The 21,307-nt window shown below is 28.3% G+C and overlaps 1 protein-coding gene across 2 annotated transcripts in view; it reads left to right on the top strand.

The window, feature by feature from the left end:
• Positions 1–21,307, top strand: part of LOC129971184 (zinc finger CCCH domain-containing protein 13-like) — a 57,074-nt gene that overhangs the window by 3,400 nt on the left and 32,367 nt on the right. For both annotated transcript variants that reach the window (XM_056084727.1, XM_056084726.1), the window contains exons 5-11: positions 1,396–1,561; positions 3,911–4,050; positions 9,743–10,209; positions 12,858–12,951; positions 16,527–17,270; positions 18,287–18,486; positions 19,607–19,950. In XM_056084727.1, coding sequence (XP_055940702.1) covers positions 1,396–1,561; positions 3,911–4,050; positions 9,743–10,209; positions 12,858–12,951; positions 16,527–17,270; positions 18,287–18,486; positions 19,607–19,950 — 2,155 coding nt within the window. The remainder of the gene's footprint in view (positions 1–1,395; positions 1,562–3,910; positions 4,051–9,742; positions 10,210–12,857; positions 12,952–16,526; positions 17,271–18,286; positions 18,487–19,606; positions 19,951–21,307) is intronic.

Raw genomic sequence — 21,307 nt, 5'->3', positions numbered from 1 at the left:
ACTGTGTAATTACGGTGACTCGTCTCTTTTCTACTTGCTCTTTCTCTCTTTCCATGAGATTCTCAAATTGTAACTAATGAGAATGTGCGAGACTTCTCTTATTGCATGAGAAAATAAATTTATCTGGAGGGAATAGTAGCATTCAATTTACAGAAGCATTGCAGTGGTGTTTAGTCACTCACATGTGAGTTTATTGAATGGTTTGATTATTATTTGAGAATTTTTGTGTTTATTCAGAGTAGATGAAAGAATTTTTTTAAACAATGATCTGCTCAAAGTCCATATTTAATATAGATTGGATGGAAAGAAATATGAGCAATCTAATTTTGCCAAATAAGTTATAAAGGTTCTGCAAAATCCATTGCTGTGCATTGCTCATTTTTAAAAGATAATAAGCTTAAGTAATATGGGAAACCAGGCACATATTAGTCATGCCAAAAGAGGAAAACATACAAAATGGTGTGCCTTCTCAAAAAAGTCAATTGATATTAGACCTAATACTTGAAAGGAATACAGGAGAAAAGGACACGTGAAATTTGATGTCCGAAAATAAGCTGATTTTTAATTCAGGAACCATAATTTAAAGCTGAACTTTTATGGACATTTAAACTTATTGTGTCACTTTTGGCCCTTAATGCATTCAATGATATATCAGAAATATTTTCACATATACTCTCCGAAAGTGAAATAGCCAAAAAATATACTTTAGGGCATACAGAAATGTTTTGTATTATTTTCTTTCACTATTAATTTTTATGCTATAATTTGTTGTACAAAAATATTTTGCTTGTTTCGAACTGAGTTTTACACACTTATTTTCATGCATTAAATTTTTTATTAAACATTTTTCTTGCATGCATTATTTTAATAAAACCCTATAAAATATTACATATGAGACTTATTTAATAGTATTAGCAAAATTAGTAAACAAAATTTTTCCCATTTCTTTATTTCTGTTTTTTATAAATATCTATGTATTCATCAAACACAAACTCAAATTAATTAAATTTTTGTTTTTTCTCACTTATTTAATAAAGCTCTAATTAAACCACACTTATCTTTATGAATTGTATTGACACAATATACAAAACCATGCAAGACTTCCAAAAAAGTAAGTGTAAAATATCTTTGAAGTTTAAAAGTATTTTCTTAAAGGAACCATGAAGATACCACCAAGCTATATAAATAGTGATTTAAATGAGAATAAATACAGTTATCACATTGTACAAATTACCTCCTATAGCTTGGTAGATTATTTATTACTTTATTTAAAAATGATAGTTTTTCAGTTATTTCATGAAAATAATGTGATTACTGTTAGTAATTGTTTTGAAAATATGCATACGTTGATATTTTTAGTAGCTTTTTGGAATTTATATGTTTGATATTTTATAGAGAAAAACTTCAAAGAGGAGTATAAGTCGAAGCCGAAAAGGTGAACATGAAAGCAAGATTAAATCAACAGTTGTAGTTACTAGACCTCGCTCACCTTCTGCTACAGCAACTGAAACAACAGAAAATAAAAAGAAGCCAGAAGGCAATTGGGAAGATGATTCAGATGGTTTGTGAATATTTAATAAATATATTTGCTAATCTGTGTGATATTAAGTATTCATTTAGAATACTGTTACACTTTTCATAATAATAATTTACGAATAGTTTTTAGGTAGCTTAATACTGATATTTTACACTTTGTGCTGGAAAAATAATTGGGACTCAGAGTTAGATGAATAATTATTCACATAAATATAAGGATATGTTTTGGTTTGTCATGACCCTGAAAAATGTAATTTTATAAATTGCAGAAATTAAATCCAAAAAATAAATTAGCAGCTTCTTGTAAACTTTAATTTTTCTTATGACTTTTGAAATCAAGCATTATTAAATCATGTGCATCATCTAGATTTTTGTAAGGATCTTAAGTGTCGTATAGGGATTTTCAGGGGAAGAAGCTTCACGTTTGAAAGCATAGATGAAATAATAAGGGATTTTAATCGGGGATTAAATCTAATATGTGTTATTAATAGAAGAAAATTTTATATAGAAAAATATAAATCAAACACCTTGGTGAAATTCAAAATTTGAAATAATGTGTGGTAAAGTCAGATCATTATGTAGACATTTTCAAAGCGCAAGAGATCCTGAAAGTAGCATTAAAAGACAAATATTGATGAAAAGAGAATTAGCAAAATGAATGATTAAAAAGGCCAAACAAGGTTCTTTTAAAAAGTTTTTAGACAGGATAAATTTTTAAAACCAAGCAGGTATAATCAAAAATATCATTAAAGATAAATACTCTAACCACAAAATATACCAAATTAAGTAAGGTAATGGGAAATATAAATCTACAGTCCAGGGCAATTTTGGTTATATAATACAAAAATAATTTTCAAGGGTTCTTGAGGTAGAAGAAAGGAACTATAATCATTCTTTAGAAGATGAATTGCAAACATTTACTGTCATGGAAATCGAGAAAACTCTTAAAGATATGAAAAAGCAGGTTGCTCCAAGTCAAGATGGATGGACAGTTGAATTTATTAAAGAGGTATTCTTTATAGAAAAAGAATGGTTTGCATGATTAACTGGTATCTAAATAATAATTAGTTCCCTGAAGAGTGGAAAATAGCTAAGTTAATTCTAATTCCAAAGAAGGGATAAGATTTAACGAATTATAAATCTTATAGACCCATTTGTCTCTTGCCGATTTGTGGTAAAGTTTTAGACAAACTTTTAATGAACAGACTGATGTATTTACTAGAGTCTCAAAATATTTTAAATAATTACGAATATGGTTTTAGAAATAGAATGGGACAATACAGACCTTGGGAAAAACTTTTGAATTTATTAATTGTGCAAGAGATAACAAATTGATCATGTGTATGGTTCGAATAAACATTGAAAATGTATTTAATACAGTTGGTTGACTGGACATCAAGAGGAACTTAGAAAATATGGGGTGAACAAATCATTATATTTGACTTTGGATAGTTTATTAAGTAATCGCACATTTCTTCTTTATAACAACAAAGCTTGGTATTATAATCAGGGAGTTTCTCAGAGTTCAAGTTCTGGTCCAATTTTGTGGTTGTATATTGTGAATGAATTTGAGGAAAATCTTGAATTTGGAGTACAAGCATTTGCAGATGATGTAGTGATTTTTTGAGAAAGGATCTTTTCATTTTTCTAAATGAGCAAAGCTATAATGAAAATAATAGAAGATTGGACTGAAAAATATAAATAAAATTTTAGCACAAATAAATGCAAATATATAAGGTTTAAATATAGAAAAGAAATCAATCATTTTCCAGGAATTAGATTAAATAGAAAGAAAATGCCATACACTAAAAACTTCAACTATTTAAGAATTAATTTGGACCCTAATTTGTCGTTTATACCACACTTAAATGAAATGTTACTTAAAATAGTAAAACTATATGAAAAAAAAATAAGAAGAAGACTAACTAAGGCTATTTGTGAACTTACACCCTTAATTAAAGAAATATATAAAATTGTATTTGAAAAAATTATAACATATGGCTCTGTTATTTAGTTTACAGGAAAAGTTAGGCAAATAAATAAACTTCAACAGCATCAATAAATTCTGCTGCTTTTTATAATTAAAGTCTATAGTACAGAATCCACAGGCATACTTTAAATTCTCAGTGGTTATCATTGAGTAGTAACCTTTATTCTATAGTGTTAATAATTATATTAACTTTCAACATTAAAAATGAAATATATTAAAATTTCTTGATTAAAATCCTCACAGCATATGATTAAGTGTATAATGCTTAACATTATACACTTATGATTTATTACTTAAGATATTTTTTGGATAATAAAAATGTTTAAAATCTATATAATTTCAAATATGTAGAAAATATTGCTTTTAATCTTTTAATGTGTTCAGATTGGCCTATGGATGCAGCTCAGCTAGATTACAAAGAAGAATTAACGCTAGAAAGGAAAAGGCAGCAACTCCAACGAGAATTAGAGTTAGAACTACAAAAAGAAAGACTTCTGAATGAGAGTGTGACAATTACAAAGACTGTAAGTATTATTAAAAAATGGCATGTTCACAAGTCTTAACAGAAAATGGAGGAGGGAAAGTTTTAACTGTGATAAAGAATGCTTTGTTTTCCTTTTCTGCACTTTTCTGTTTTGAATGTTTTTATTTTGTAAACAGTTTGTTTTCTAGAAATGCAATTTAAGAGAAGTTACTTCATTTCACATCTAAGGAAAGCTTCTTTTCTATTGCATTTAAATGCTGTTTTTTTGAGATTTCATGGCATTTTTTTTTTCTTTTTTTTCTGATTTGCAATTTTTTTCCTCACCCCATATGCATAGAGTTTTTAGAATTCTTGTTGTTTTAATTGTTCAATTTAGTAACTTATTTCTAATTATGAAATATTATTAACCTCTGAATGACACATTTTTGATATAAAATCTGCCTTTGAATACAATAAGTTGAAAATCACTTTGAGCTGGAATTTCTTAATACAGAATTTGATGATTTCAACCAAATTTTGAATGAAATACATCCTCATTATTTTATGTTTATCTGTTTCTTTGCTTATCTGTGTGCAGAATAACTTCAAAATGCAAAGTGCTACATCAGTAAAATGTGGTACATACTTTTAGCATCTAAAGTATAGATTAATATCAAAATTTTGAATCAAATCCATCATCAAATTGACCATTTGTCAGATTGTATATCACTATGACTAATGCATATAAACACTGTAACAACAACAAAAAAAAAGAACAAAATCAATTCCCATTGTTTTTTGTTTGTTTATCTGTTTGATTGTTTGTAAAAATACAAGTGAACTAAATAACTTCAAAATTCAGGGTGGCCAAAAGTCCGAAAAAACTTGAAAAATTTATAAAACTTGGGAGATTAAGCAAAATAAAGAATGGTTTGCAGGTTTAGCATCCATATGTCATGGAATTTTTTTTAAAATAAGAAGTTAAAACAACAGCCAATAGGTGGCGTTCTGTACATAAATGAAGAAAAGACACGCCAAGCATTTACTTTCACCATTTTCTATCCATTTACTGGACACAGTGTTTCAAAAAAGAGGGTTCCTACCATGAAGAAACCTATGAAACCACACCACATTGTGACTTTGGGGAAAACACTTGTGGCTTTGATGTTGCCAAGATGCAATAATTATGTGTATTAATGTCACCATGGGACAAGAAATGAGTCTTCACTTCACAAGATTTTAAAGATTGAGGAGGGGTCTTGTTCAATTTTAAAGAGAGCAGACCTCGTAAATTCTTCTTTCTCTTCAGTATTTGACAGTAAAAGCTCATGGCAAGACTGCTATTCTGGATCAAGAACATAAGTATTTATAATCACCTATCTCATTTACATATTTCCAACTTAATCTTTCTTACCATTGCCATCTGTTGACTGTTTTTGAACTTTTCTTATCTTAAAAAAAATCAAGTAACCTATCAATGCTAAATCTGCAAACCATTTTTTATTTTGGCTATTTTTTGGGTTTTATGAATTTGTAAAGTTTTTACAGAATTTTTACCCACACTGTATAAAGTGTTACATCAGTAAAATGTAGTACATAGTTTTAACATCTAAAGTATAGATCAATATCAAATTTTTGAACCAAATCCATCAATAAGGTGATCATATGACAGATTGTATGTCTCTATGACTAATGTATGTAAACACTATAACAACAAAAAAAACTTAAGATAACTTAACAATATTTATTTATCTAAGTTTCTAAAATTATAGCTTTATCATAAATTTTGGATTCAATTGATCAGCCTAAAAATTCCTGAGCATATTCGTCCCTCCTTCCTCCTTTTTTTCTTTCTATACTGAGACTCCCAAAAATAAAATCTGCAATTGTGGCATTCACAGACTTGCTTTTAAGGTCTCTAATTTTTATGGCGGAGGGAGAATTGATTACCTTCATCAGGACATATGTGATGAAGCAGTGGTGAAACTTTCTCAACTGGTTTTTATATGCATTTACAGCAGAGCGCATCAAGCCATTTCTTCAAATGTATTAGTGGTAACTTACTTTTACCTTTTTAGGTACATGATATACATAAGTTAGTAAAGCAACAATTGTGCTTTTTAAAATTTTGAAAGAACATTTCTGAGTTGAAATTATTTTTTCAGTAAATTGCTAATGTCAGTAGGATTTTTCTAACAATGTATCTTGTTCTGCAATTGGTATAGAGAGTGCAGGCATAAGATGGGATAAATGATTAACTTACATTCTACAAAAGCAATATCCAATAACATTATATGCCTTTTTGTCAGTAGCTTATTGTTAAAACATTGGATTGTATAATGAATTCTGTAAATTTTGCATCAGTAAGAAATATTGTTTCATCGATAAGAAGTAAATGTAAAAAGTGAATCTTGTTGCTTATTGTAATTTCCTCAGAATGCAAAAAAGTTGGTATGATGGTGCTATTCTCGTGAAGTTGATAGATTCCAAGTCAAATCACCTTTACTCGGTTTCAATAATTTTCATGTCAAAAGAATGAGATTAGATGAAGGTTTAAAAAAAATCCTTTATTGGAAGATTATAAATTTAAAGAAAATGTGGAGAATTTTGAAAATTTACATTCTTTCTCATGAATAGGGATTGCAATACCGGTATACCGAATACCGGTATTTTGAGCCATTTGTACAATTTTGTAATACCGGTATTCACAAGTTTAAATACCGGTTTTTCGGTATTTACTAGAAATTTTTGAAATTGTCTTCACTATATATTCAGGCAACGCAAACATAGCAAAATAGTATGCGTTTTTTTTTTTTTTTTTCTTGTCTCCATAACAGGCGAAATTAATTAGCTAATTAATTGCTTAAATCTAAATTAGCGAAACATGGATTATCCCTGAAAGAAAATATTGTATCCATAACGACTGATGGAGCAACAATTATGAAAAAAGTTGGAAAGTTGATTGGTGCAAATCAGCAGTTGTGCTATGCAGATGGAATTCAATGAGGAGTAATAGATGTATTATACCAAAAAAATAAAGAACAGAAGAATCCAAATACTGTGGATATAGAAATTTCGGATTCCAACTATGAAAAGAGTGATATTGACAATGAATGTAATGGTGAATTATATAATGACAATGTAATTGGTGAAGGAGATATTGCTAATGAGGATGAAATATTAACCTATCAAGAATTGCTTCCTATAATTTATAAAGTTCGAAAATTTGTTAAGATACTTAAACGTTCCCCTATAAAAAGGATATATTACTAAAATATATACTAACTGAAAATAAAACAGAATATATGTTAATATTAGATTCTAAAACATGTTGCAACAGTTTACTCCTAATGATGGAACGATTTTTGTAACTGAGAAATCCAATCCAAAAAGCAATAATCGACTTAAACCTGTAAATTAATTTTTCAGATAGTAAATTCGACTTAATATCCAGAACTATATCAGCTCTACTTCCAATAAAACTGACTATTGAGGCATTATGTCGGAGAGATTCTAATTTATTAACAGCTAATGCAACAATAAATTTCATGTTGCAGTCATTGAAAGAACTGCACACATCACTATCTGAAGAATTATATATTACATTGAAAAATCGCACAGAAGAAAGGCATACCGAAATAGAAGATGTCTTATGGTATTTACATAATTCTAATGATTTTAAAAATGAAAATGAGAAAGAAGAAAAGAAAATAACCAATTCAAATTTGATTAAGTTTAGAGTAAATTTTCTTAAAATTTTTTACCCACAAATCTATCCACATTCAGAAGAATTCGGTTCAATTATCGAAGATTATGATGTCACTACTGTTGATAGTGGAAAGGAATTGTCTCTTGAACAAAAATTAGAATTAGCGATAAATAAAAAAAATTTCAACGAACCAAAATACAATACAGAAATCAGCTATAACCAAAACCATCCGACGAGAAATCGATTTATTTGAAGATGAGGGATTTAGAGGTAAATACTTGGAAAAAGTATATCGCGCATTGCTAACAATACTACCAACTAGCGCAGATGCCGAAAGAGCGTTTTCGACAGCTAGTAATTTTTACACAAAATTACGTTCCAGGCTTAATGACTGTACAATTGATGCATTATGTTTTTTAAGATCACATTTCAATAGCACCACGGACTAAATAGTGATATTTACACTTTTTTTCTGATTTAAATAAATAAGATGTTTCTTTACTTTTTTGGGATTATATATTGTTATAATTCATAAGTTACGAATTATTTTTTGTGATATTTACACTCTCTAACAAAACTGGCAAATAAAACCAAGAAACATCTATGTTTTCTTTCTTTTTCTAAAATTTCTAATACGGGTTTTAAAACCGGTATCCCGGTATAAGATTTAAAAAATACCGAATACCGGTATTGAAATTTTGGTCTGGTATTGCAATCCCTACTCATGAACAAGCATCTATTGAAAGAGGATTTGGTGTTTATTAAAATTTGAATGAAAAATATGTTTCACAACATGAAGTCTATGACTACATAAAGCAGTCTGGTAGAATCCATCTGGTAAACATAAAGAATTGAGAAAATTAGTAATATCAATTCATTTAATATATTCCCTACTTTTGGTGAATGAAATAGTTGTCAATGATATAAAGAAAGTTAGACTCAGATTTCTTGATTTCTTTATGGAAAAAAGAATTTCTTTTGGAAAAGGAATGAGCTGAATGTGAATATACAGCTTATGTACTTGTTTGACAAGCCAAAAACTTTTCACTACTAACAACTAATTAGTTGTGAAAAGCTATTAATGGAAAAATTGAATGAATTCAAAGTGTTTGGAAAAATCTCTGAAGAGAAATAATCTTTTATAAACATTTTTAATAAAATTAGCTTGATTTTTATATTTTAGATTTAGATGATATATTTAATCTTTCTAAAGGAATTCGAATGTTAATGAAATAGCAGTATAACTTTTTTCCCTCCTAACTGCAATGTAATTACATAATTTAAGATATGGGATGAAAGTCTTTTAATATGGTTTTTCAAAAAAAAAAAAAAAAACTTACATAAAAAATATTTTAAATAACTTAGTTTCATTGTTGGTGAATAATATTCAGTTATTCCTTGTAGTATTTTATTTGTATATTTGTATAAAATTGGGCACTTACTTAGTTAATACCCAACTTAACTTCATTGAAATTAATTTCAATTGAATTAACTTCATCATCATAATTCTACATTAAAAAGATATTAAATTAAGATTCTTATTTTTTCTCTAAAGGTGCTTAAAAAGTACTTATAAAGTGCTTATAATTTGAAATAAAATTCGTCTACACACCCTGTGTATGTGTGTGCATATATATATATATATATAATATGCAGAAATGATTGAAAATGTAAGATATTTTATCTGATATATCTAACAGGCTCTGTTTTTAAATACAGACTTATATAATATTTTATTAGGTTTTCCATAGCAGCAAATTTCATTAGATTTATAAAGATTTCAAATTATTTGTTAATTTTCTCTAAATACTTTACAATCAGACTTGTGTTTAAAAAAAAAAGATATGAGGGTGGAAGCGTATCTAGTAGCACAGAATCATTGTGTTCATTCATATGATATTTATGTATCTAATTAATTGAATAGTCTTAAATTTAATTACATAAAATTTTCCATAACACTTAATGTTTTAAATTTTTTTTGCTCTTAAATTAAATCTTAATGGTTACCTTTTGAAGATATGCTAATTTGTTCTTTGATTATTAGGTTTCCTTTAGTGAAAGTAGTAGTACAAGTAGCAGTAGTGATAGTGGAAGTATATCTAGTAGCACAGAATCATCAAGCAGTAGCAGTGATGAAGACAGCAATGACAGTAGCTCCTCTTCATCTTCATCTTCATCAAGCAGTTCCCACCCTCCTATTAAGAAAAAGAATAAGAAATCATTCGGCAAAGATGTAAAGGCTTCAAAATCCAAGCAACGTGATGATTATGACAAAATGAAAAGCAGTCGTGCTGCCAAGGCTAAGAAGAATCGTTCTCCATCACCTGTTCCTGAGTCAAGAAAAGGTGGTCGAAAAGGAAGAGATAAGCATAATATGTCACCATCCTCACCTTCTAGAAAAAGGCATCCAGACGTAAGGGAGGACAGTGTTGGAAGATCAAATTTAAATGTAAGACTTAGAGGCCCAAGAACTCCTAGTCCTGTGCTGAAAACTCGGAAACAAAGACAATGGTTAGTACAAATTATTATTTTTACAAAGATTAAAGTTTTAAAATTTCTGAACACACAAAATTAGTTTGGTCTGAAATGAATTTGACATAATTAGCTGTTTTAGGAATTACAATTTGTTCCTGTGCTTTTGAACTTAGATGTGACTATTTGAATAAACATCACTTTTATTTATTTATAATAGGATTTAAATAAGAGCGAAATGCATCTTTGCATCAGCCTTTTTAAGACAAACAGTTCTATTGTTCATCTTATTATGAGCAAGAGATGGATATGTATTCTAACTTACTCTCCTCGTATTGTTTTTGAATTCATTTATATCTCAGGTTGCTTCTTTAGATCTTCTATATTAGCATACCAAAAATATATTCTTTATTGCTTAGAAGCAGTACTTTTAATAGCCAATATAAAATTTTTCAAATTTGAATAGTTAAATTATGTTACATTTGATTGTGAAATGGGAAATATTTTTTTCATTATTGCAATATTGATGCAAAGAAGATTGTGATATTATATTTTGTATGCACCATCATGATTTGGTAAATATCACACTACAATATTGTGATCTTGTTTTTAAAAAAGTATTTGTTCATACATGCAATTTCAAAATAGTTTCTGAAACCTATTTTACATTGACATTTTTAGAAAGTTGTGCATCCCATTAAAAGCAAACATTATTATTTCATGTGCTCTCTCCTACATGAAATAAGTAGCTCTATCTGCATATTCATTAGTCAATGCTTGTAAGAATTAAATGCAGTCTTATTGGCATGTTGTTTCCGATACTGATCTCTAAACATTGCAAGAATAAAAGTCCATAGCTATTGCACCAAAAATGGAACAGCTGTGTAATCTCGGAAATTCTCACCTCTTCTGCTTGTCCCCCCCCCCTTTTTTTTCTGAATAGATCAGTCTATTTTGATTTCAGCAATAGTTATTTTCTTTCCATGAGATTCCCAGATTGCAGCTAATGCACAAGACTGCTGTAACAGCATGAGAGATTTGAATAAATTTCTCTGATGGGAAGAGAGAGTCACATTCAATCTGTGGAAGCATTGCTACAGTATTTAGTCAATCATGCATGGTTTTATTGAATGTCTTGTTTATTATTTGAGAAATTGTGAACTTTCAATTTGAAGTTCAGAGCAAATATATTTAATTTTAACATTGCCACTTTTTTCCCAAGCATTTTTTTTTTTAATTTTTTTTTTTGTATAGGTTTATATGTCTGAATTTTGTAATGCATTTCAAAATAAATCATTGCATTGCAATCATTCATCATTAGCATTGCAAAGTAAAAAACAAATTTTTTTATATAAATTTGATTTATATAAAAGTCCTGCTTTAAAAAAAAATTTTTGATCTAATGATTTTTTGAAGTCCGATTTTGATTTACTGCAATAATTTTTTAAAAACTTTTTTAGTGTCAAAAGGGGCATTTTTTAATCTTTGTATTGTTGTTTAGGCATTCAAGGGCATGGAGGTTGCAGTTTAACATATAAATACTCTTATTAAATGAATTTAAAATTAGAATGCAGCTTTTTTTAGTAAAGAATACAAATATTATATCTTACTATATGATAATACATTATTAATAACTAAATATAGCCGAGATAAGTAGAGTGATTGTTTCTTGAGGGAAAAAAAGCTTTGTTCAAAATTAGTATAGCAGATAACTTTAAATTCTGTGTTCCAGATATAAACAAATATAAAAGCAGTAGTGCGAAATTGAATTTTTCAGTTGCACTAAAAAGTTGGTATCAATATTAAGCTGTATGCGATCTTAAACAATCTGGATTGAAAAAAAAAAAAAAAAAAATGCATCAGCAATTGAAGTCTTTCAGATCTCCCTACAGCAATACATTTAAGAGAAATCAGTATCAGCGTTTTTATTTCAAGACAAATTTACAATGCAAAAGCTTAATCCTCTGCCTTAAAATGCTTTTTACACATATAGCATATGTTATGCATTTGTCCTAACATGGGGTTTTCGCATAAATGGTAACACATGTGAAATGAAACTTTGTTTAAATGCCCTTTTGTGAATGGGAACTCCATCCTATCCAGTTTAAAGAGAACAAGATTGGACCATGGAAAAGAAATCAACACCTCCTAAAACAATCAACATCAGGACTCTTAGAAATTTCGACTTCTTTCAAAATTAATTTGAGTGTTCGATTCGATTAATTCGAGTGTATGTATTGAATTCTCGATACATATCGAACTGCTGATACATATCGAATTTTCAATACATATGAAATTTTCTATACTTACTAAATTTCCAATACTTATCGAATTTTCATGACTAAAGTAAATCGGTTCTGGCAATATTTTACATGTATTTTTTTGGATTTCAAGGCATTGTTTTGTATATTGGTAGGAAATGTACGTTTTGTACATGTCATGTACGTACAATGTACGTTGTCATGTTATATATGCCAAATGTATTATATGTATATAATTCAAGAAAATGTCAATATTATTGAAACCACTGCCATTCATGCATGTACAATGTTTACTAAAATCTGCAAACAAAACTATAAATTATTAAATTGTTCTCCATTGGAAACCAATAGTAAAAATTATACAAAATGTTGTATATTTAAAATATATTGTTCATCATTGTATATTTTATATATTTATATCATTAGGGCTCAGAGTTCTTCTGCAGATAGTCGAAGTGCAGACATTCAGCATAGTAAGGGCAAACGACATAAGAAAAAGAAAGATGTTACAAGAAGTGAAGTAAGCTGTTAAAACATTTTATATATCAATTTGGTACTTTCCTGCATTCAAATTGAACAGACTTATTGGTATTAATATATATATATATATATATATATATATATACAGTTTTCAAAATTTATTTGAAAAAAATATTGTTGAGCTTATGGCAACGGTTTTCTATTGCATTCATAATATTTTTTTTAATTTTAAATCTAACTCAAGCTCAAATAAAGAAAAAGAAAAAAAAAGGATCTGATAGTTTATGAATTTAATTATAACAAGCATTATTTTTTAGTCTCAGCAACTTTTTTTTTAAACATCATTTTAACATTTTTCTTACTGCATTCATCATTGGAGTTTAACATGTGAGAATATTAAAGCATGTGTAATATTTTTAAGTCTGAGAAAAGCTTTTAATTTAAATATTTGAAAATAGTGCACATTTTATACTAATTTTCAAATATCTAATGGTACAATTTGCATTAAAAAAATATGTCTTCTAAATTCTAATAAAAAAAATTTAAAAACACATAAATCGTGAACGACAAACTTATTGTGTTGTATTGGAAAATATGATAAAACTAGCTCATTGTAATAATAGGTTCTAATGGCATTATTGCAATTGAATTTGACTTTACAATTTATCAAACTTTTCTATAGTTTCATTCAAATGTAATGTTCTTGGCTTACTACTATGCACTCTTGAGATCATGATGCTTTGAAGCCTTTTCTGAAATGTGGTAGTGTGAATATAATTTTTAATGATTTGAAATGTAATATAATTTTTTTAATGTACACATTGACACCGGTAGAGTGCAAAAAATTCTATATCAATCTGTTAATGCAATGAAATTGGCCAGTAACGAATTGCTCAGCTGCATTTGTAATATTTTCCATTTAAATTTGCCTTGTTATCTTGCAAAAACATGATGCATTTTCAGAAGTTTGTTTCTTAAATCTTGTGATTTGTTTCTGCACATTAACAAAAGCAATATTTTCTTCAAAAAAATTTTGTGATACCAAGAAAATTTCATATTTCTAGGACTCTGCTATATATGTACTCACTGTAAATCTCAACGATTTTTGTGAAATAAAAGAAATTTTCCAGTAAGAAGAAAATTAGAATAATTCTACTATGAAAATTTCTTCCACAAATGAGAAGGGTTCAAAATCCCTTCCCACTGGTGCCAATCCTATCTGTGACCTATTAACTGAACTTTTGGAAGCAAGATTATGTCATTCCAAATCAAAATTACTGGACACTGATAAACTAAAAGTATTCGGTTTTATAGAAGACAGCTAAACCTCTATTCATTTTAAAATACTATAAATGTGAATTATAAATAAAATTTTTATTCAAATTTAGCAATATAATCATTATACTTAGCTATATATATAACATATTTTGTTATTCTATAAAAAAGTTTCAAAGCATTTTATGCAATCTAAAATTGGATTGTGCCACACAAATATGTATAAAGGTGGGGGGGGGGTGAGCTTTACAGATACCTTTTTATGCATATATGTATTTTTAAGTTTTCATAACAATTTATTTAATTAACATCATTATAGAAAAAAACTCAACTTTTCTTAATCTAAAATTTACTCTTTAAAAATGTTGGGAGAATGCAAAAATTCAAAGTTAATTTAAAAACATTTAAACAGATATCAAACTACATATTTCCTTATAAAGAATATTAACCTTTAATTTTATTTTTAGCGTATTTTTATTTGTGATTGATCTGGTGCTTGTTTGACAAAGGTCGATTTAAATTTTTATAAAGGTCCTTTAGTTATCCTCATTTTCTATTACTTCATGGGTAATATGCATGCTATAATGATGAAACAAACTTGACTTTGTAATTAAAAATATTAAAAGAATTTCTTTTAATCATTATTTTATATACATTGAAACGTCTTTAAGGATTCTGTAGGGTCTTAGATGAAATATTGATTTAATCAGTTTCAAGTTAAAATTATATATGTTTTGAACTTTAAATTATTTAAACTTTTTATTATAATTTTAAAATAAAATATTTTGATAATAAGTATATAACGTAAAGATATTCTTAAGTAATATAAATATAAGTTTATTTCATTAGAAAATTATTTTAAAAAATAATTTTTTAAAAATCTGTTTTGTTTGCTTACTTTTTAATGCAAATGGTGTTTATGCAAACAAATATTTCAGGCCACCTAATGTGGCTTTAGATGCACATTGGAAACATTTGACACTGTTGCAAAAGGATTCTGAAAAGTGATAACTAATGACCTGCGTTCTCAAGAGGAATTTGAGTTTTGTTTGAGAACAGTCTATTGACTCTCCCCCATCAATCTGATCAGCTATAATTTATTCTGCTAAAACATCTTCATTGAACACTGCATATTAATTCAAATCTGTGCAATCTGTATTCAAAAAGTCATTACAAGTGAACAGAAAAGATAGATTTGTTGAACTTCGAGAAGCACTTACAACCATGGAACAATCTACAATTTCTTTTTCTTTGGTTATCTCAGCAAAATCAATATTTCAGTTTCTAGTCCCCCCACCAAAGAAGAAGCTTTCTTCTAATAGTTTTGGATTGTGGATGCTATTACAAAATTGCAACTTTTGAATACCCAATATCATGTATTTTTACTTCTGTTGCATATGATTTTGAAAGCTTATTATCCAGATTGTAAACAATGCTCTGAATTAATCTTTGTAGATAATATCCCTTGAAAAACATGAGATGCTTAAATCTATATTATAAGGTGTACATTTATGAACTACGAAAGCAGTAATTTTCTTCATCTGTTTATCAACATCTAGCAGCCAGTTGCTAAAAATTTCTTCCATCTTCAAAGCCTTCTTATTTGTCTTGCATTGATAAAATTCTTAGTGTACTTTTCAATGATTAATAGATTCAATTTATTAATTCCAGTTAGAGTGCTGCATAACTTTCAGCTTCTCTATTAATTTCTTCTCTCCTCTGCATTTTCTCCTACAGAGATCATTGTTTTGTCTGGCCCCATCTGATAGAACAAATGAATTTCATCTGCATAGTATACATGAGATGTTTTTTCTGTCTTCTCTTTTTCTTGTTGTTTCTAGGATGTGGTTTCATTAATTGGAGCTACTTTCCTTTAATCATGATGATATCATTAGTCCATTAAAAGGCACATTTTGTTTTTCCAGTCTTATGAAACCAATTTAGGCCAGCTTTGTCAACATCAATAGTCCCTTTTTCATTCCCATGATCCCTGTACTACAAAAGAGTCAACTTGCAGAATCATCATCATTCCTTTGTTACCTCTTATTCCAGATGCAAGACTACCATTTTTCACACACACACAAGAAAAACTGATTTGTATGTATTATCAGCTTTCTAAAGAGGAAAGACTATTGTTGTAGATAGGTGCAGCTAAAAAGTGATTATCTTTATATGCAGTTTCAAAATAGCTTAATTAACTACAAATTTTGCCTGGACTATAGAGAAATATCATTATAGACAAATTTATAATTATTATACATGCATTTTACTCTCTCCCTCTTTCTCTCTCTCTCTCTATATATATATGAGTGTGTATAATTCTTTAATATTTTATTTCAGAAGAGAAAATCTGATCGTACTCTATCGCCACCGCCACTAAGTAGTCCAAATCGCACTGCTTTGATGCCCTCAGTGCCTTCAAAAAAAGTAAAAGCAAGAGATGATACTAGTGGGAAATCTCGCCATAGACATCGAGAAGCATCTCCTCCTCTCTTACCTCATTCTGGTTCCAACTCTCAATCTATGAAATTAATGGGCACTTCACGATACTTAACTGATGAAAAACCAGTTGAAAAAGTTCGGGGAGATGAACGATCCAAATATTACTCCAGAAAGGAAGATGAAGATTTGCTTCCACCTAAAAGAGGAGATAGTCGAGACAGAGGAAACAAAAGAACCAGGATGTCCCCTCGAAGAGACAACCATAAAGGATCTTTATCACCTCATAAAGATCGATATGATCCTGACATGCTACCTACTGCAAGTCGAAAAATGTATCCACATGAAAAAGAAAAACTGGAACGTCGTAGAACATCAGTTTCTCCAATCAGATCTGGCAAGAGAAAGTTCAATCCTGAGATTGAAAAGAAGAAAGATGCTCATGAGATCTCTCCCAGGGAACATGAACCACGGAGAGATCAAGTTTATCGTGGTAATGAATCACATGGATATGAAAAAAGAGGCAGTGAAAATAAGAAGCGTTTTGTCTCCCCTGATCTGAAGAAAAACAGAGATGAGAAAGGAAGAGATCATCTCAAAGATAAGAGCTCTGAATATGATTCTAATTCTTGGCAAGGAGATCATGTAATTATTAATATAATACTTTTTTTTTTGCTGATCCAAAAATGTTTTATTTAAAAAAAATTTTAAACCCTCCAAGATCTTTTTTTTTTTTTTTTTTTTTTTTTGTAAAATTGAACAAATTATGAGAATTTATAATTTTTTAGCCAAGGCTTTATTTGTAAATCATATGTTGTTGAAATTTTTTTTTTTATATATAAACTTCTTTTTCAGATTTTATCTTTTGCATTTAAAAAAAAAGGGGGGAAACATTTTTTTACAATGTGTGAAAAAGAATTGTGCTCTGTAGATTCTGCCTCTGTCTCTTTGTTTTTAATTTTTATTGAATGGAGAACCCAGGTTAGAAAATTAAGTTCAGGATGGGAATTAGATTTAGTAAATGATTAGATTTAGAATGATCGTAATATAGTAAAGTTAGCAATTCTAACTGGAATTATATGCCCATAATATAGTTATTGATCCACAATAATAGGGGGTGCCTTTTGTGTATGTATAAACATATGAACAAAGAATGGTCTGGAGGTTCTAGAAACAATGATCAGAGATATTATGCAGTCAAGTTGTGTTTTGAGATCCATTGCAGTTGGTGGCCATGATAAAAGACATGCACCTAAAATGCAATTGTTTATGCATTTTAGGTGGATAAAAAAAATTAATTTCTCTGAATGGAATTATGGTATTTTAGAGAAGTTATGCTGTCAGTGATCTACAGTTATAATACAATGACAATTATGCCATAATACAGTTAGCAGTGTTTTGTAATGTGTTCCCCTTCATTTAAAATAACTTTATAAATTACATTAAATATATGAATAAAAATATTTACTAGATGTCTTCATATATATTGATTTAATTGTTTCATTAAATGTACTGATTTTAAAATAAATATTGAAAATAGTAATTTAATAATTTGTTGTTACCTTATTTCTGTCAAAGCATGCATTTTTTTAAAGTGTCATTTTAAGTCTTTTATATATTGCTATATTTTATATATTATATTCTTTGCATATCTGTGTTAGAGAAAACCCAGTTCATCATCTATTGGTCGTCGAACACCTGAACCTCGAGGACGAACGGAAATACATTCTCAGCCTCCTCTCTCTCGAAATGATAGATCTCGGGAAAGGGAACCAGAAAGAAAAAAAGGAGGGAAAAAAAGAGATTTATCTGTCAGGTCTGTTGAAGATACAGATAGAACTAGATTACCTTCTCCAAGGAGGTAACTCTTTATTTTACTCACTTTCCATTTTTAGATAAATTTATCTTCATTTAATGCTATTTGTGGTTTTTTATTTATTTATTATTATTTTTTGCCTTTTTCTGTTAAACAGAAAATTAATATTTCTCTATATTATGTTCTCTTAAAATTTTCCTTGTATGCTATCAAGGCACATTAATTCTATTAATTTCTTAGAATTAAAAAAATATTAATTATTTAGAAAATATTTTTACTGTTATATCTGATTGGAAAATGACTATTGAATGAATTATTTAAATAAAATGTCAGTTAATTAATGATATAATGTTTTCTTTCAGGGTTTTTTTTTTTTTTGCAATATTACAATGTAATGAATGTATTGTAATGTACAATACATTCATTAATACTTAATGTAATGAAGTAATTTTAGGTATGCTGCATATTACTGTCTTAATAAGATTTTTAAAGCAAAACTTGCATTAAAAAACACTTTAAATAATATAGTTTTGGTGAAAAATATTCAGTAATTATTGAGTGTATTTTATGTTTGAAATTGTTAGCATTCTGTTTAATTCATTTCAACATAGTACATAGGTCTATAATCGATAATTCTATCTTAATGATTATTCTTATTTTTTTCCAAAGGTGCTTAAAAGGTGTTGATTTAATGCTTATTTTTTAAGATAAAATGTAACTACACATCCTGTTTCTCTCTTAATGATTCCTCAGCGAAATATTTTAAAATTTTGATAGTTATATAACTGTTTCTATTTTAGAAGCCTATACAATTTTATTCATTGAACTCTATATCCTTAATTTTTTGCCTATATCTTTATAAATCCAATTTTAACAAAAGGAAAAGTAGCAGTCTTTAAAATTGGCTCACTTCATTTTTTTTAAAACCTTAGCTTGTTTCTGGAGTTAAACCTGAACTGTAACTACAATAAAATTTCAAAAATTTTACTGAAAATCTACTTTATACTGAAATCTACTCAACATGGAAATTGAAGCTGAGTCCTCATATGTAATCCTCTACAATGGAAATAAAGACAAGGATGAAATATTAATAACAACAACAAAAATCATTTGAATTTTACTCAGCAGTGAAATATAAATTATGAAAATATACATTTCCTTATAGGTCTCAGTCTCCTGTACATGGTCATCATGTTGTACGAGAAATTGAATCTCTGACTGGCAATAGAGGTCGAATATATGACTCTGATATCCCTTCTAGTGAACGAGATTATGGATATGGTTATGACTCACTTCATGATCCTTATTTGAGTGACAGATTACTTCCTTCTGATTATGAATCGGATGTGCTTCGAGGATCATCTGTTTATCCCTCAGATGTCTATCCAGAATCTCGATACCGGAGAGGGGGTAAAGAACCTCTCGACAGATATGAACCTAGAGATGTGATATCTCCTCGTGATGTTTTGCCACATAGGGATATTATAAACCTGACTGGAAGGGGAGATGGTATGTCTTTCTCTCTCTCTCTCTGTATATATATATATATTGAATTTTAAGGTAATATAAATTTTATTTGTGTACTGTAATGGTTTTGGAAGTTGCTAGGAGAAAAATGCCAAAATTTGCTTAATTTTAAATTAAAATTTCAAAAAAAAAAAAAAAAAAAAAAAACTTTTTCTCTGGACCACATTTCTACCATCTAAAGTACATATGTACCAAATTTTGTTGTTCCGAGTCCAACTATCTGGTCCGTAAAGTATACAGATTAACACACATTTGTCTTTATTATAAAATATCCGCCTTTGGCAACCAGTCGTTATGGCAATCTTAAATCTCGTTAAAATTTTCAATTAGATACTTTATATAACTTGTCTTTTAGTAGCTTCTTCATCAAAATATTTTTAAGCTTCAAATTTTGATAGTCATATCATTCACTCATATTATTATCAAAGCCTTAAGCCATAATGTACTATGTATCTCTATAATTTTCTGTCAGCTCACATAAAATGTCACATTTAAATTAAAGTCTAAATTATTAAACTGCAGTTAATATTAAAAAAAAAAACTTTTTAATGAAATCTAGTTTTTTTTTTTTTAATATGAATATTGAAAACAAAATCGTACAGCATTTAAGTCTTACGTGCACTACAGAATATTATTCATAATTTATGTAATATCTGAAGAATTATTTAACAAAATTTTCTAAGATTCATCATAAAATTCAGTTTTTAGTTTTATTTTCAAAGGGATTTGAACAACAGAAATAACATTATTTTATTATAAATATACTTAAAAAATTATGAAATCTAAATTTTATATAAGCCCTTTAGCCCTAAGGAATAATATTCTGTGAAAAATTCTTGACACATTTTTAACTGCACTTTTAAATAAGTAAATGCATGTTTCTATCTTCTAACAAATCTGATTGATTTATGACATGTTGAATAGAATGGTTTAGAACAACTAACATTCTCATATTCATAGGCCAATCAGTCGTGAGAAATCTTAGTTGCTGATTTGGGTATCATCTTTGAGACAATCAGTGAAGTGGTCTAAAATCATCCCTTTTTATTGAATAGTGTGATATTCTAATTTTCATAAATCATTTAGTTTTAATGACTGATTTAGTTGATTGGAGTGTTACTCCAACTCTTTTTATTTAAAATATTGGTGTCTCAAGAATATTTTATTAAATATGATTCACAGAGATGAGGATTTAGATAAAAGCTAGACATTTGTAATTTATTTGAGCATTTATTGACTCAAGTTACAATAAATATAATTATTTACCTCATTTAGACCATTTTAACACATTTATTTCTATTATTAAAAGTGAAACAAATTAGCCTTTGGACTTTGAATA

The sequence above is a fragment of the Argiope bruennichi genome, chromosome 6 (assembly GCF_947563725.1).
Source record: "Argiope bruennichi chromosome 6, qqArgBrue1.1, whole genome shotgun sequence".
Taxonomy (NCBI): Eukaryota; Metazoa; Arthropoda; class Arachnida; order Araneae; family Araneidae; genus Argiope; species Argiope bruennichi.
The sequence above is the reverse complement of the archived record's forward strand: the minus strand, read 5'-3'. Positions and strand labels throughout refer to the sequence as shown.